The sequence below is a fragment of the Prunus dulcis genome, chromosome 1, assembly GCF_902201215.1.
Source record: "Prunus dulcis chromosome 1, ALMONDv2, whole genome shotgun sequence".
NCBI classification, from domain to species: Eukaryota; Viridiplantae; Streptophyta; class Magnoliopsida; order Rosales; family Rosaceae; genus Prunus; species Prunus dulcis.
Window position 1 is genome coordinate 23,122,259 of NC_047650.1, and position 16,039 is coordinate 23,138,297.

A 16,039-nucleotide genomic window follows, 5' to 3' on the forward strand; every position below is an offset into this window, starting at 1 on the left:
GGGATAAATTTGTCTTTAAATTTTTTAAGATAAGGTGGGTGGGAAAATAGGATAGGTGGGTGGAAATAGTAGCACTCGTACAAGATGTACCACGTGGCCATACTACGGTAGTATTCTATAATCACTCTGTGTCAGGAAGAGACTAGGACTGAAACAGAAATTAAGGAAGACGTATTTGATTGTCTATATGAGAATCAAAGATCGCAAAACAACCTCTGCGTGCTAGTAGAAGAATTACCATATTCGAAAACAAAACCCTCGTTGCCTTCAACTCTATATATACAAAACCACACCAGAAATTCAAAAACCTCTAATCAACTCAAAAATGGCAGCCAAGATTGACTTGAAATGTTTGGACGAACAGTTAGATAATCTCCAGAGAATGTATTATATGAAGAAGACGAAAGAGTTGCAGAAATAAAGTCATCAACGTGAGAGCCGTGGTAGCCAAAGAAGTTTATGAAGAAGAAGACTGGAAAATCATTTGAGAGAAACTTGTCGTGAAACAAGTTTTTGCCTGTGGAGGCTTCGGTTCTGTAGATAAAGGCATCTATGATGGCCAACAAGTTGAAGGTATATATATTCTATAGATAGATATGTGCACGCTTTATATCTTTAATCTTCTCAAACGTCACTGACTATGTAACATCCACATCGACCAACGAAGAGGGAGTGATGTGTTTTATATGTACATGCCCACCTCCATTTAGCACGAGGCCTTTTGGGAGTTCACTGGCTTCAGAGTCATAGGAACTCCGAAGTTAAGCGAGTTTGGACTAGAGCAATCCCAAAATGAGTGACCCACTGGGAAGTTGCTCGTGAGTTCCTAAAAATAAAACTATGAGGGCATGGGGGGCCCAAAGCGGACAATATTGTGCTACAACAGAGCCAATCCGAAGTGTAACATAATTATATCAGAGTCACTCTGCTGTGTGGTGCGAGTATGCGGAGCAACTAGATTGTGAGAAGCAAAGCTTAAGCCTTTAGCCAAGGGTGCAAGAGATGTCGTCAGTTGCATGGTTTCACTATATTTTTTTTTTTTTCCTTTTAACAAAATAAGATGTATATCTACGTTTTTTATTTTTTATTTTTATGGAAAAAAGATATACAACATTTGATGCTTAATCTATTTAATTTTGTAAATTTAGGGTAGGATTATCTTCTTAAATAATGAATAAATTTTACTTTTGCACCGCATCGTTGGTGGGCCGAACAAAAATATGATAAACCATTTTGATATTTTGGGGTCTAAATAAATAAATAAATTGTTCTAATGCTAGGTGAAAGAAAGCAGTCGTCCATTTCTTCAACTCTCATACTAAAGAAATGGCTTTGGCACCCAAGATTGACGTGAAAAGTTTGGACGAAAAGTTAGAGAATCTCCACCGACTGTACTCTATGAAGAAGAAGAAAGAGTTGCATGACGAAGAAAGCAACAAAGTCATCAACATGAGAGCCATGGGGACCAAAGAAGCTCCTCAAGAAGAATGGCAAATGATCATTCGAGAGAAACTTGTCGTGAAACAAGTTTTTGCCCGTGGAGGCTTCGGGTCTGTGCATAAAGGCATCTATGATGGACAAGAAGTTGCAGGTACGGTAATTATATCTATGTTTACATGCGCAAATTCATGTGTATATATATGTCTATGTGTGTGCATAATTTTGTCAAACTTCATTGACGGTGTATCTTTTTTTTTTTTTTTTCTTTCTTGATTATACAGTGAAAGTGATGGAGTGGGGAGAAGACGGCCGAACAAAATCTGAAATAGCTTCTTTGAAGAAAGATTTTAGGCAGGAGGTTTCTATTTGGCATAAGCTTGATCATCCTAACATTACTAAGGTACTACGACAATGGTTATTTGTTTTTGCTTTTCGTTCTTCTGTCCACCGTCAAACTAATATTTTTATCTTTGTTTGTTATTAATTATGTTTCTTTAATTTTCTTGGTGATTAGTGTATTGGAGCCACAACAGATACCGACTATGCCTCTGTCATTACTGAGTATCTTTCTGGAGGAACTTTAAAAGCCTTCCTCATCCAGCACCGGAAAAAGAAGTTGTCTCTCAAGACAGTTAACTGTCTGGCAGTTGATCTTGCTAAAGGGTATCTCTCTTTTCCTACATATGTTATTTGTCTTTGTTGATTTCTCTCCCTGCACCTAAGTAATAGTGTAATACTACATACGTTTATACCATATATTTTTCAACATATATTATATATGCAAGTATACTATTACTCAGTCCTGATCTCTTGGACTACAGGGGTCCAAGAGATTTGTGGTCACTCACCGCTGGATGTAAATTCAACGGTTTACTCATTCTTGCACTCATTTTAAAAAACTTTTTTGAACTATTGGATTAATATCCAACGGTGGGTAACCACAATTTCTTGGACTCATGTGGTCCAAGAGATCGGGACTGTACTATTACTAATGATATATGCATGTGTTTGCATGCAGATTGAGTTTTTTGCACTCCAAGAACATTGTTCATAGAGACGTGAAAACGGAAAATGTGCTTCTTGATAAGGATGGTAGGGTGAAGATAGCAGACTTTGGAGTTGCTCGTCTGGAGGCTTCAAATTTAGCAGAGATGACAGGCTACACGGGAACTCCCAGATACATGGCCCCTGAGGTATATTTAGTCATATATCCATTCTTAGCACAAAAATTATAAATAAACCCTACACCATTTAATTTCTATAAATAAACACAAAAAAACCCAAAAAATGAAAGCTGACCATATTGAATTTAGTTTTGATTATTAAATTATTTTGATGCCATATTGAGTGTTTTGGGCTTTTTTATTTGGTTTTGGGGCTGGGTTTGTTTTAAGAAATCAATGGTAGTTTTGTAATTTAAAATAAGTTAAATGTTTTTTTGTTATGTTGTAAATGGGTTTTTAGGTGTGTTTCTAAAGTCCATTTCATATAGGGTTTTTTAATAATTTGGGCTCATATATTTGAGATAATAGTGAATCTCCCTTCTTTTTTATCTACTTAGATTTTAAAGGCTTGCCCTAGACTTTGAATTATATATTAATTGCAGCATTCTGATCAATACCAAAAGTTCTGATTGGATGATATGGTGATGATGATGCAGGTCTTGGAATGTAAACCCTACAACAGAAAATGCGACGTTTATAGCTTCGGGATTTGCTTGTGGGAGATGTATTGCTGCGATATGCCCTACCCTAACATCACATTCTCCGAATTGACTTCGGCTGTTGTTTATAAAGTGTGTCATTTCTCTTTCCATCTTTCTTTCTTTTATAATTTAGTCTGAATGACCCCAAACTTATTATTTTTGTACTTTTGTGTTGCTTCAGAATTTGAGGCCAGAGATACCCAAGCAATGCCCAAGCTCTCTAGCCAAGGTGATGAAACAGTGCTGGGATGGAGAACCCAAGAGAAGGCCAGAAATGGAGGAGGTTGTTTCCATGCTAGAGGCAATTAACACGTCAAACAGTGTTCCTTCGGGTTGCTTCAGCTGCTTCGGCTCAAGACGCTAACAGACTCATTTCAACGTATTATTTAAGTTGAGATAGCTGAATTAAATGACAAAAGAAAGGAGTGTGGTACTCTTTCCTTGACCGGATTTTCCTCCTTCAGGAGGTTTTTTATGGCAAGGTTTTAACGAGGCCACTAATTTACTCCTCTAGTCCTCTGATTGTGCTGGATGTATTTTAAGCAGTCAATGAAGCTGATTTCAGTTTGATCCCCAAAAAAAATGACAAAAATTGATTGAAAATGTTTATCATTTAAGTTTCATCAGAAAAACGCAAGTGAAAATTAAAGTGAAGTGAAAATGAAAGACAGAACAAGGACAAAAACACACTAAAAGAGAGATTATAACTAAGTAAACGGCAGAAATCACTTCAAAAAGACAGCTTCGCTCTGTCCACCATGACTTTTAGCTCTAATTTTCTTTCCTACTATACAGTTGATGAAGCATCATGCTAACTCACCAAGAATGGTCAGTAACGTAAATGACTAAGATGTACGCCTTGTCCTGGGCAAAACTGGTATCCTCCCCCTCGTTAAAATGGCATTTAAAACCAATTTTCCAGGCTATACAATTCTAAACTCAAAAGATCATTTACACAGCTGTTTGAGCTATACATGGATGAACACCTGATTTAATGCAGCATTGGTTGCCACTTTTGCACCAGATTCAGTCAGGATCCATTTACCAATTCATTCTTCAGAAGCACCAGACTGTGGAGAAGATTCTTTAGAGCAATTAACCTGATGTGCATCTCGAAATTCTTGTATGAGTAGCTTCCGGATTTTCATTCTCAAACTCGAAGCCTCTTCAGGTTTGAACCACCGCTTGCCAAACTGAGAATTCAAAATAATTAATCAAGGAAAGGTCATAAGAAACACAGCCATATGGAAAGAGAAAAAAAAAAAAAAAAAACATGTTTAAGATCATTGCTTTTCTTTTTAAGAAGGAAGGAGAGGTTGAGAACACAAGAACCCTGTACCATTGCTAAATTTTTCCTTTGCAGCCTTTGAGGAGCCTCTTCAATGAATCGCTCCATGAAGAAAAGTACAAAGAGACCACAATCATACTCATTTCTCTGCTGGGGGACCTGGTAGGAGATACCAAAAGAGGTAAGCTTCAAACCAACCAAGTAAGGCTACGCATTCAAGCCCAACAGTCCCCTCGTTTTGTGATAGCTGGCTACTATTCGACAGTTACCAACCATTTCAACTTATAAGGCACACTAAATATCTAAGAGCTTCATGATGTTATACAATTTTAACACAACACTTGTCAGAAATTAGATATACTTGTAGACTGCACACAGAAACCAGAAAACAATCTAAATATCGGTCATCCAACGTCAACAGATTCAATTGGTTCAAAAACTAGAAGGCTTCTAATGCAAACATATTAAGTTGAAAACACAAAGTGAAACAGAAGTATTTGGAGGAACAAAACTCAAGAATATGTCTTCTGTGGAGTAAGAATAGGGCACATTTCATGGCAATTCTGATAATTATATGCAAATTGGATATGAAATATGGGGCATAAAAACAGTTCAAAATAGTATTAATGGCATCTTAACATTTAAATTTGAAGCATGTGAGGACAAAATGTACCGCAAGTTTTTTCTCTTCAATTTTATTGGGAAGTTGGTTCCATATACTGTCTGAAATAGGAATATCTGAAACGGCGACTTCTTGATCCAAATAGTTCCATTCTTCTTTCAAATAGCTACATAGCACATCAGTATCAAATCCACCAGTGATGACTAATTGAAAATAACCTAGCAGGCAGAAAATATATGATAAAATTATATCTCAATGAGTCAGGAAGGGCATCTTTTGTCTCACCTTTTAATATTTTGAAAAACTGATCTGGGAGAATGAACTCCTAAGGAATCTAAATGAAGTACAATTGGTCCAGATTCTTCTTCCTTGTCAGGAATACAAATAATCACTAGACTCCAATGTACACTGTCAAATGCCATAATAAAGTCAAATGTTTGATAATTTAAGTCAAAGAAGGTATGAGCTATGAGACACAGAAAGCATACCATGATAATTAAAAAGAGTTCCACGACAAAATTTTGATGTTGCGCATTTAATTAAAGAAAAAAATGCATGAGCTTTCTCTAACAACACAACACATATATAGTGCATATGTAGCAAATGTAATAGGTCCATATTACACATAGTGAATGCATATTTACAGTTTAAATAAACAATTAACAGTCGCATACTAAAATGTTCAAATATCCAATATCTAACTCCTTTATTCTTCTAGTGGTATTGCTAATTGTCACCAAATCAGTTTATCATAGCATTTAAAATTGATGAATATTAATATATTTAACCACTCATTTATAAAAGTCCTTTTTTTCTCGAATGTTTTCTCTTTCTAACTTCATTTTGTGTTTGTTACCAATCACCCGACAAAAGTCACCCACATCAATCCAGCCTCACCAAAGTTAGACACAGTATATATCCGGCCTAATACAACACTGGTAGAAACTAAATGAAAAATCATCAGTCCTCGGCAATGCAGTCAAGTCAACTAACCACGCCTGAGACCTAAATCTGATTACTCCTACCAAAATTAATACAATATTATTCATCTGCTTGCAAGATTATGGCTTGTACCACATTCTTGTGAGGATCGTTCGGATAGTGGCAAGTAGAAATATATCTAAAACAAGCTTCTTGTGTATAATTGCAAGTCTGGCCACGAAAGTAATAACCTACGATATGCTAAGTATTTATAAAGAAAATGCATGCTGGAATTTAAAAAAAATTCCAGACACAGTTTCCAGCATTTCATCTCTCATACTATATCGAGTAACAATTGAAGAAAAAGCAATTGAGCATATATAGATGTCAAATACTTTATTCTAGTATGAGCTTTCTAACAAGTTTTTTCCGTAGGCATCTGCCACTGTTTATCTACCCATGCACAATCTGACAACTACAAGCACATATTCTTAGGAGTAACAAGAGAGAGAGGGAGAGAGAGACTTACTCTTCATGAATCGGAATAAGTAAATATGCCTTCTGGAATATATTAACACCCTTCCACCACCTTCTAAACTTACCAAAAAGTTTATCCTTGTCGTTCCCCTACATAGTACAAGGAAAATGAGAGAAAATAAGCAGGGGAAAAGTGGGCATGACGCAGCCACTGCATAAAAAATGTTCAAATAAGTGATTTTAAAAAAAATAGAAAGAGAGAGAGAGAGAGAGAGAGAGAGAGAGAGAGAGAGAGAGAGAGAAGGTAAGCTCTTCTTTGAATAACTTTTAAATGTCACTGCCAAAAAGTGCATAACTCAAACGATGCCACATATGTTCCACTGTTTATGAAACTAGAAAGAGATAATATGGTAAGAATAGTTGTCTTACTCTCTTAGAACTTACAAAGTCTCAGCCATATAGGCGACCATTTTTTTTTACATATAAAGGATTCTGAAGTTCTAACAACTACCCCAATTTTTAAAAAAGAAATATCAACCACAGAAGATAGAACAAGATAAACAATTACCTTATATGCGACAGCCTCTTTGAGCTTCTCGTAAAAAAATGTATTAAAGAAATGGCAGTCGAATATTCCCCTGTCCTTTGAGGATGCTTGTTGCTGTAGATATCTAGTCAAAAGATCCCACAAGTGAGTAAGTATTTAAACTTGATAGTGCCAAACACATCCAGAGAAATCATTATCAAGAGGAGAAATTACTCCACACATTGCCTTCAGATATTACAACAGCACATATATGATATGGGAAAAGAGATACATGTGTACTATTACTAAATGAGGAAAACAAATTCAACGTTAAAGAAAGGATTATACGTTTCCATTACTTTGTCCAGTAAATAGGCATTTATGGTGCTAATTAAGTTTACCGGATGTAGAAGTTCATAATAGTCGATGTCAAGTAGCATCCAGGATCAAGGCACTTGATGTCCGCATAACAAATTTCTACAGATTCTGGATCTCTTCTGAATAAAATAAATAAATGAAGCACAGGATGAACAATAGTACTCTAAATCCTCAACATTCAAAGAGGTTTCTTTGCATCATCCACAAAGAAATTATGTACCTTGATGGGTAGTAGATCTTAGTCTCTTTCATGCTGGAAAATGAGCCAAGGTAGACAGGTTATTGTTGATAATAACTTCATATTGGTTAAGTCTGAAACGTGGTGAAAAAAAAATTGAAATTCTAGATACCATTCAGGAAGTTCTTCTGCTTCCTCTGTCGTGTCCATAGACTGAGATTCCTCGTCATCCACAACAACAACGTTCTGAGCCTGTTATAATCATGAAAACTATGGATCTGATTACTAAATGAAGAAAGACTGTGGAAGTGACAGGATAAACCCTGTGGCAGGACACACGGTCCACTGATCACACCGAAATACATCCAATTGGGGAAAAAACTTCACCCATCAAGACAACTTCTGAATAATAACAGTAGTTTCCAACTGAAAAGGAGGTGACAAGAGATAAATTGCAGAATGAAATATAACACAAGATCTTGTACCTTCCTAGGCCTCAAATCATTTACTTGAGAAGCATCATTCCTGTTAGAAAAAAAAAAAAAAAAAATTATATATATTTAAGAAATACAAATTATCAAACTAAAGGGGTATTAGTCATTAGCTATTCAAGCCTGCTAAAAGAAGCATATAGGAATGTTACCTTGTGGCACAACTAGACATGTTCTCCCCACAATGGCGAAGTGGATAAGGGGAAGAATCCATGCCTTTATGATCACCATTTGAAAGAGAGCATTTATCTCTTTTATGATAGAAATTGTTAGGGCATTGACGACGCAAAAATCTTGATGAAGAACGACCTTTATGTCCTCCCTTTTGCAATAACTCTCCATTGTTTTTCATGTTCTGCCGGTTACAGGGATGTAAAGATGATTCTCCATGATATTCACTGGCTGTCCTAGAATCTGACTGCATAATAGATTAAGAATGAAGTGATTGTATTCCAACTTTAGAGGCCACTTAAAAAACTATAAAGCTAAACGGAGCTCATTACATTTTCTTCCAGCTTTCGTTTAAAAAGGGAAACGAATGAAGCCTCCTCGCTGGAGCCAATAGAAGCACCTAAAAGTCACATTAAGGTTTCTTAAACAGGAGTTCTGAAAAACATATAATGAGATTTGCAATACAACAGTAGCAAATTAAATGCAACGTATAATTCTAGTTAAAAGAAGATATCCATGAATGACCTTACCTATATTTCTAGAGATCACGGCTTGTGTGGGCTTCTCCCACTTACCAGTACCCTATTCAATGAAAACGAGTGGAGTCAGAACCCAGTTTGATAAATACTTTACATGAACATTGAGAACTCTGATTACCGTGAAGCAGAATTGATATAAAACCACAAATGAGGCTCCAATACTACGAAGTAATCAAAAAAGCATCAGTCTCTTACAATGACAAAACTCAGCCCATAAACCTTTGCAAAGGTATCATCTTAATTTAGTGAGTACCGGCACAAACCAGCAGCCAAAAAATAAACCCAAAATTAAAACTTTCCGCTCAATTTTTCCTCCATTTCTGGGAAACCAAACAGAACATAAGGTACGGCCAGCCAAAAATCTTTAAACTCTACACAAAAAGCAAGCAAAGCAGAAGAATCAAAGTCTAAGCAACCCAAAACGCACCGTCCCCTCCCGTCTTAGTTTCCTTCGTCGCTCCCATTCGTCCACCATTCGCTTAAGAGCAATTTGGAGCTTTTCGCCTTTGTCAGGCAATCTGTGGGCCATCTTCTGCTGAGTAAGCTTGTTCCGACGAATCGAATCATCGAGCTCGGAATCGGGCATGTCCTCGTATAAACGATCTCGCTGCTGATCGTCACCCATTCCAGACTGCTTAGGTGGCTCGTCGGCAGTGAAGGTCGTTGGCTTGGACTCCGGCACGGCCACTCTCTCCAGTGGGTCGCAATGGTCATCGCGAGAGTCCAAGACGTTGTTCCAGTCAATATCAATCCCCCCCTTCTTACCCTTCTCTTCTTCCATGCATGGAATGTGAAGGCCCAAAAATGAGGGCTCTCTGAAACTCACTCTCTCTCTCTCTCTGATTGTGATTCTCTCACAAACTCACTGCCTCCCTCTCTCTATCTCTCTCTCGTATTTGGTACTGTTAAGTCAGTAAAGTCTTGTTCTTTTTCGTCTTTTGTAATATTGAGGTCAAGCGGCACACAGAGGATGACACACCATTTATGCGTTTCTGTTTCATCTTTATCATCACCCCAAAATTGGGTTCGTCTTCATCATTTTTATTTTCACGACACGAAGTTTGAGTTTTGCCCCTTCTGGTCCAGGTCATCTGGGAATTAAAATGGCCTAAATTCTAGTCCTGCCTGCTAAACCCTAAAGCCTTGTTTGGTGGGCTGGATTGGACTGGTTTAGGATGGGCTTTGAAACATTGAATTGGGCTAACTTGGACTGACTAGGCTTTGAGTCCAGCCATATTCATTTTTGCACCAAACAACAGACTTAAGTTTTTTTTTTAAATAAATCAAATTTTTTTTATTATTATTTTGATTAACAATAATCAGATGCAAAATTCGAACTTTTTGCCTCAGTGTTTCCTCTTTTTTTTCTTCAACATCTTTCTTCAAATCAAAGAAAATACAAACTAAAAACCACATTTAAAAAAAAAAAATTTCATATGATGCAAAATTTGGATGGGAAACCAGATTTGAAAGATCTTCACGTTGAACAAACCAAACTACCCAGAAATGCAATCAGAATATCCCCAAGTTGCTAGATAGCCTTACAATTTCTATCCATCTGCATATGAGAAGATTTAGGTAGCGTTTGGGATTGTCGTGATTAAAAAATAAGCGGCTTTTAAAAAAAAAGTTTTGCAAGTGAAAGTGTTTGGTAAACCAAATAAAGCCAGCTTCTTTTAAAAACTGGGGTCATCCACAGCAGTTTCTCAAAGCAGCTTGGACCCAGCTTTGAGAAGCTGCTTTTAAAAAAGCCAATCGGTCTGAAATTTTCATTTTTCCCATAATGCCCTCACGACTTTTCCAAAATGACAACCCTTATCCCTCCCATTCTGCACTGTCTTCTTTTTCCTTCTTCTCACTGCAAACCAATTCTTCTTCTTCCTTTATAGATCAAACTTTTGGGAGAAGAACCCATATCATAAACTCTAGTCCACAATTAGTCTCATCACCGCACACTTTTGATTTAACAGAAAACACAAACGAGCTGCAAAAAAATTTGAATTTGATTGAAAAACCCTAGATTTGGGATCTGAGAAAACTTCAATTCTTCTGTCTTCTTCTTCCTCACTGCACAGGTGCATAGAAGAAAACATGAACAAGGGTGGTGGTTGGGTTGGGTGGGGTTCGTCGTGTGAGGCTGGCATGGAGGAAGGGGTTGGGTGTGGTGATATCGAGGTTGGGTGGGGTTCTTCTTCCTCTCTCTGTGCAGATCAATTCTTCTTCTTCCTCACTCCAACCACAAAAAATCCAATCCCCAGCTTCCCCATCTCGTCATCTCCAGCAAAGGAAAATCCAACCCTAACCTTCCCCAGCAAAACAAAATCCAATCTTCCCGTTATTCACATGCACAGGGCAAATAGAGAGTTGTGGAACTCAAACCAGATCGTCTTGAATTTTTATTTTTATTTAAATTTTTTGAGAGAGAGTTGGGTTTTATTTATTTATTTAAATTATCTGACTTTTAAATTTGATTTAATCTGAACTTTTTGGCAAAAAAAAATGATAAGTATATGTAGAGAAGTTGATTTCCTTTTTGAAAAAAAAAAAAAAAAAAGGGTCATTATTTCTCTATCATGTTATTATTAGTCATTATACATACTTAAAGCACTTTTGATAAAATTTTACCAAACACTTTGACTATTCACAGCACTTTTTTAAATACAATTTACCAAATGCCTTTTTTTTTTTTTTCACAGCTGATTATTTTCGCAGCACAGCAGAAGCAATTTTTTTTAAAAGCACAACAATGCCAAACTAGCCCTTAATCAACCACTTCTCAAATTCACAAAACATAACAAATTTTTATTATTATTATTTTTTATGATTAATTGGGGTTTGCATACAAAAATCATAAACACCCACTTCTTAAATTCCAGTTGATCGATCACAAGGCATAAAGGATCAGACTCAAACCTTCAACCATCAAAAACCATTAGTCCCTAAAAAAAACCCAATACACCAATTTTACACAAGTTCTCTTAAATCATCACAAATGCTAAAAATTAAGTGAAAAATAAATAAAATAAAATGCACTCAACATCTAACCCAGATCTTCAATTCCGGGAAACAGAAAGATGAATGAATGTTTTTATTTTTAAAAAAAAAAAAAGATATCAAAATAAATCAAACCCAAAAAACCACAACACTTAATATTTAACAAAAAATCGAAAAGAAAAAGAACAGAGAAATCAATTTTAGAAAGAAAAAAAAAATCAGAAGAGATGAGAGACAATAGAGGGGACGACGTGAAGCAGTTGAGGGAGACGATGCGAGAGAGACGACGTGAGGGAGAAGATCTGAAGAGAGAGACAACGTGAGGGAGACGACCTGAAGAGAGAGAGTTCACGTTTGGCAAGAGGAAGCCGACGAAGAGAGTCTTCGAAACCCATGTGCTGGATTCATATCCTAAACAAAAATTTAAGTCCAAGCTATGTGTGATGCAATTAAGGCTAACAAACAACAGACTGGATCCATGCTCATTTTAATTGAAAAAGTCTCATCCAGTACAGCCCACCAAACAGGCCCTAAATTCATCGTAAGCATTTCTCATGAGCCCATCCATTGATCGTGGGCTGGTTCATGATTTTTTATTTTATTTTTTTGGTAAATACAATGAAGTGTCCGTCCCTACACCCGAAGCGTGAGATTAATCCCCACTCGGGATTCGGCTTGCCCCTGACCATAAAGTGCTTCCAACGAGTTTCGAACCTCTACTATTGAAGCACTAGGTAACTCGCCAGCTGGATGTGGCAATTTGCCAACAGCACCACACCTTGTGGTTAACCATTTCATGGTTCTAATTCAATAATCACTCCTTATTTTTGTTTTTAAAAGTATTAGGTTTATTTGTTGAAATACTCCATGTGGTTTTCAAATTGTCTCAGTTTGTTCCCAGATGTTTTAAATAACTCAATATTCCCCCTAAACTTCCATTTCGTGACCAAAGTTGCCCCATTCCATTAGTTTTCATATGAAAATCATTAATTCCGTTTACGTGGCATGAGTAATTTTTAAATATAAAAATTTTCCTTGGAGAAATTATTTTAAATGTTTAAAAATAAGGAGATTTTATTGGCACCCCATTATTTGCTATTTGCACCCCATACTAATTTTAAGCATGAATAATTTATATAACCCTTGTACATAATTACCGTTAAGGACAAAAAGTATTTATAACAAAAATTAAATTTGCTCACTACACACCCCACACATGTTCCTACAACCCTAATTAGAATTTTTTCTCAAACCATCATGTTTCTACAACCCTAATGAGGTTTATACGCTTATATTGGTGAAAAAATTTATTGTATTTATTCATGAAGGGTGAGATTGAAGTTAGAGAGACTTCGAATGAGGTATGAGTTTATTTTTTGGCATTTTTCAAGCTTAGAATTTCATGATGGTTCGCTGGTTGCGTTTAGCACACCAGTACCGAAAGCGATAGGTAAATTCGGTGGGATGCCACCGAAACATTGCACCTATTTCGGTGGTGTTTGACCGGCAGTTAACTTCAGATGCAGTAGAGATCCAGCATAATATGGAACAGTGTTCGGTGGTGTATTACCGAATTTTTGCCTACAATTCAGTGGCAACGAACTGAAATATATTTATTTTTTTAGTAACTTATTGTTGACCACAAATTTAATGTAAGCTATTTTGACCTTACTCCCATTAAAGGAACAAAAACAAGGTGACACCTTTAAAATAAATGAAACATCATCCAATGTGATAGTCATCTCACCAAAAGGCATGTGAAAGTAGATACAACGAATGTAGATACAACAATCTTATATGCATTCCAATAAGAACACCTAAAAAGTTGCTCCAATCCAGACATCTGAATGTACCATTTGAATATACCATTATTTGGATTAGCCCACCAATTTCACTAACAAAGGGTAAATGTCTTCGACATGCACCTAAGGTGCTCACATTCCTAATAAAAAATAATATTAAGTACAAACTCAATAACGAATTCGGAAGATGATCACTGAAACAAGAAACGAATTCAAGGAAACAAAAAACGAATTCAGTAGACTACCACTGAAAAATGGAACCATATTCGGTGGACTACCACTAAAAAATTAAAACAGATTCGGTAGACTACTACTGAAAACATAAACACATTCGGTTGATAGACACTGAAAAACAAAAACAAATTCGGTGGACTACCACTGAACAAGGTAACGATTTCAGTGGGGTTTACACAAATAAGTTAAGGAATGGGATTCATGAGGGCAATCTAGGAAGAAAAATGAGGTGTAATGAGTAATTTTAAAATTTATTAAAATTCAATATGGTGTAAGGAGAAGATGGGGTGCAAAGAGCAAATTTTGGGATGCCAATAAAATTACAAATTAACTTTTTTTTAAAAAAAAAACTTAAAAAACTTAAAAAACCCCCCAAATTCCATTACTTCAAAAAAGAAGAAGAAAATGAAAAATTGAAAAGGGAAGACAACCCAACTGTTGCAAAGGGAAGCAGAAGACAATATATTTTTTAAATTCATCCTTGCTCATCTCTCTCTCCCACCACTCCAAAACCACAACCACTCCACATTCCAGCCTACCAATGAAGCTATTCCACCAACCCACTGCCCCCACAGACCCAATTGAAAAGGCCAAAATATTTTTCAAATCCATTTTCTTCATATCGAACATTTTTATATTTGTTATATTGGTTTAATAGATTTCGGAGGAGAGTTGTGGCTGGGTTGGGTTTCGATGGAGGGTGGGGCAATTGAATCTCGCAGGGTATGGGTAGGTGTTGGTGGTTGTGGGCAATTGTTGATGTGGTTGGGGTGTACAGTGGGGTGGTGGTGTGATGGAGTCGAAGAAGATGATGCAGAACTTTGGCGCGGTGTTTTTATAATTAAAAAAATTATATATTTGATTTTGAATAATTTCAAACCCTTTTAATATTTAATAGTTAAAATTACCAAAATATTGATGCCATGTCAGTGAATTTAACGATTTTTATCTAGAAACTAACGGAATTTGGCAACCTTGATCACATAATGGAAGTTCAAGAGGAAAATTGAGTCATTTAAAATTTCAGGGGGGGGGGCCAAACTGAGACGATTTGAAAACCACAAGGGGTATTTCAACAAATAAGCCAAAGTATTATTATGTTTTTTTTTCCCCAAAAATTCAACGTTAATTCTAACCCAAATAAAAGTTGGTTTGGTAACTTCCAGACAAGTTTTATCAAAAATATGTTCTTGGTTCTAGTGGTATCAAAGTTTGGTATTTACGTAAACATCTAACAGTCTCACTTTCTCTTATGTCAGTTAATAAGAATTGTACACGTGTTGATCATAAAAATACGCTATTTAATGTGAGTGTTGAGATCAAGATCTAAAATATCGATGGTTTCGGAAATATCTGTAGTCCAAAAACACAAAATTTCGATGAAAATGTCAGAAAATTATCGATATTGATAAAAATTAAATAAAAACCACGAAAATTGTAAGAAAAACTTGAAAAAATTTCTTGAAACTTTGGAAGATGTTTATTTAGCCAATTATCTATTACTTTATCACCCAAAAAAAAAAGGAAGGAAATGCATTGCATGATGAGTTTAACTTATTTAAGTTGATTATATAGTGAGTTGACAAACACTGTGAGTGTAGAAAATATGTACTAATTAATGAAAGAAGATTAAACACACCATAATTATTTATTTATAATGATTTACTATAATATTTTACACTTTATACATTGCATGGTAAGATACATGAGTGACTTAGTACCACATAGAGTTCCTATAAGGTTCAAATTTGAGTTATTTACACTAACACTCCTGAAGTTTTCGCCTTTTTCACAAAACTACTTGAGGTTTAAGAAATTACAAGAACACCCTCTGAGGTTTTAATTTGTTTACGCAAAACTCATTTTCATTGATTTTTCATCCAAAGATTGCTGATTTTATACACACACAAAATTCTCCAAATGACAAAGTTGGCCTTTGAGAGATTGCATATATTTCATTGAGGTTAATTTTGTCATTTGCATAAAAAAAATTTCAATGTAATCATCAATTTTTGGACAAACAAATCAACGTAAAGGGGTTTTGTGAAAACAAACTAAAACCTCAGGGGGTGTTCGTGTAATTTTCGAGACCTAAGGGGGTTTTGTGAAAACACAAAAATCCTTAGGGGGTGTGTAAATAACTCTTCAAAATTTTCACCATCTTCATCATATCGATATTATCAATATTATAGCGATATTTTGGCCAAATGTTACTGAAGTGTGAGAAAAATATCGACATCGATATTTTTCGATATTATCAATACTTATACAAT

At 35.8% G+C, this 16,039-nt stretch overlaps 2 protein-coding genes across 6 annotated transcripts; one reads left to right on the forward strand and one right to left on the reverse strand.

Annotated features, from left to right (window-relative positions):
* The first annotated feature begins 555 nt into the window (after positions 1 to 555).
* LOC117616679 (serine/threonine-protein kinase STY13-like) lies at positions 556 to 3,509 on the forward strand. The gene is made up of 7 exons (XM_034346071.1): positions 556 to 573; positions 1,288 to 1,591; positions 1,722 to 1,840; positions 1,955 to 2,103; positions 2,459 to 2,633; positions 3,101 to 3,235; positions 3,327 to 3,509. The coding sequence occupies exons 1-7, from the start codon at positions 556 to 558 to the stop codon at positions 3,507 to 3,509; spliced, it is 1,083 nt and encodes a 360-aa protein (XP_034201962.1).
* Positions 3,510 to 3,853: 344 nt separating this feature from the next.
* Positions 3,854 to 9,802, reverse strand: LOC117615676 (ubiquitin-like-specific protease 1D). Of its 5 annotated transcripts, none has more exons than XM_034344801.1 (14): positions 9,164 to 9,799; positions 8,728 to 8,779; positions 8,530 to 8,597; positions 8,179 to 8,444; positions 8,021 to 8,060; positions 7,708 to 7,787; positions 7,578 to 7,610; positions 7,381 to 7,473; positions 7,022 to 7,124; positions 6,506 to 6,603; positions 5,341 to 5,463; positions 5,107 to 5,221; positions 4,485 to 4,592; positions 3,854 to 4,338 (listed from the first exon to the last, which is right to left on the reverse strand). In XM_034344801.1, the coding sequence occupies exons 1-14, from the start codon at positions 9,515 to 9,517 to the stop codon at positions 4,195 to 4,197; spliced, it is 1,677 nt and encodes a 558-aa protein (XP_034200692.1). In that variant the 5' UTR covers positions 9,518 to 9,799; the 3' UTR covers positions 3,854 to 4,194. The 5 variants fall into 5 exon arrangements, with proteins under 5 accessions (XP_034200692.1, XP_034200691.1, XP_034200694.1 ...); XM_034344800.1 differs by having other exon boundaries at positions 7,381 to 7,476; positions 9,164 to 9,798; XM_034344803.1 differs by lacking the exon at positions 5,341 to 5,463 and having other exon boundaries at positions 5,107 to 5,273; positions 7,022 to 7,114; positions 9,164 to 9,802.
* Positions 9,803 to 16,039: the final 6,237 nt, after the last annotated feature.

What these genes read in the sequence shown, in the direction of transcription:
- LOC117616679 (XM_034346071.1), top strand. An exon ending in CCAGATACATGGCCCCTGAG is followed by an intron (nt 2,634 to 3,100) that starts GTATATTTAGTC and finishes ATGATGATGCAG; the next exon opens with GTCTTGGAATGTAAACCCTA. An exon ending in CTTCGGCTGTTGTTTATAAA is followed by an intron (nt 3,236 to 3,326) that starts GTGTGTCATTTC and finishes GTGTTGCTTCAG; the next exon opens with AATTTGAGGCCAGAGATACC.
- LOC117615676 (XM_034344800.1), bottom strand. Translation starts at nt 9,517, where the DNA reads ATGGAAGAAGAGAAGGGTAAGAAGGGGGGGATTGATATTGACTGGAAC. An exon ending in GCAGAAGAACTTCCTGAATG is followed by an intron (nt 7,611 to 7,707) that starts GTATCTAGAATT and finishes CTCATTTTCCAG; the next exon opens with CATGAAAGAGACTAAGATCT. An exon ending in GTTTTTCAAAATATTAAAAG is followed by an intron (nt 5,222 to 5,340) that starts GTGAGACAAAAG and finishes TGTGCTATGTAG; the next exon opens with CTATTTGAAAGAAGAATGGA.